The 964-nt window shown below is 40.6% G+C and overlaps 1 protein-coding gene across 1 annotated transcript; it reads right to left on the bottom strand.

The window, feature by feature from the left end:
- Positions 1-9: 9 nt before the first annotated feature.
- Positions 10-604, bottom strand: LOC106321980 (the record flags this gene model as incomplete). Its single annotated transcript, XM_013760189.1, has 2 exons — positions 515-604; positions 10-433 (listed from the first exon to the last, which is right to left on the bottom strand). Coding segments are annotated over exons 1-2 (490 nt in total), but the record flags the coding sequence as incomplete, so codon positions are not given.
- Positions 605-964: the final 360 nt, after the last annotated feature.

Below are 964 nucleotides of genomic sequence, written 5' to 3'. Positions count from 1 at the left end.
CAGGCCGGCAAAAGCTGAGTTGAGGTCCCAAGAATTTGACGGCCAGAATGCAGTCTTCGTCCTCAGGAGAAGAGGACATGGCCACGTTGGTTACCAGTTCGGTTTGGCAATGAGGCAGCGTTTTAGGACGACCCAGTACGATTCTCTTCGGATCTGAATCCGACGCTCCCGGGTTTAGATCATCGTAAAGACGCACAAAGTATTCGTCCATAGTAGCTACCCAACCATGGGATCCTCCTATCGTTCCATTCATCAAATCCGCGGGGACCATCTTTTCCAAAACCTCGTCCTTTTCCTCCGAAGCATTTACATTGCGAACCACGAGTCTGCCGACACTCACATCCTCCGAACTATATCGACAATCATCAGCGCGTACAATGCGATAGATAGGGGTTTGGGACAAGAACCGAGAGCCACAGAAGTATCTTCCCCTCTGCAGAGTAAAATCCGACATCATCATAATCATCAAAAGAAGAAACCCAAAGTATTACGACAAGAGAGAGTGATGGCTTACAACTCCTAGTGCAGGTGGTTTCCTCAGACAGAGCCTTGAGAGACGGCTGAGAAGCAGACAACTCATAGTGGTGTGATGCTATAAAACCCTAATTGAAACATTAGTTGGTAATAATGACTCCCCACTTAAATAAAGATGAATAGCCTTGTTCCTCAAGTGTTGACAAAAAAAAAAAAAAAGCCTTGTTCCTCAAGTTTTTTTACCATCAAGTCTTTCACTAGCTACTTTTGCCTTTCTGTGGTTCTCATTTTTCCCAGTATTTTGGTTATAATAAATGAATGGACCATATGAATCCATTGTATACCTAATTACTATAACGACTAATAGTTTTATTTTCATAATTCTTCATTTTTTCTTTGCTGCCTTACTCAATTTTTTATATTACTTTTTTTTCTATATTAAAAAAGTACAAGTCCATTACAAAAATATAAAAATTACCACTTAGATTTA

This window comes from Brassica oleracea, unplaced genomic scaffold, assembly GCF_000695525.1.
Source record: "Brassica oleracea var. oleracea cultivar TO1000 unplaced genomic scaffold, BOL UnpScaffold04468, whole genome shotgun sequence".
Taxonomy (NCBI): Eukaryota; Viridiplantae; Streptophyta; class Magnoliopsida; order Brassicales; family Brassicaceae; genus Brassica; species Brassica oleracea.
The sequence above is the reverse complement of the archived record's forward strand: the minus strand, read 5'-3'. Positions and strand labels throughout refer to the sequence as shown.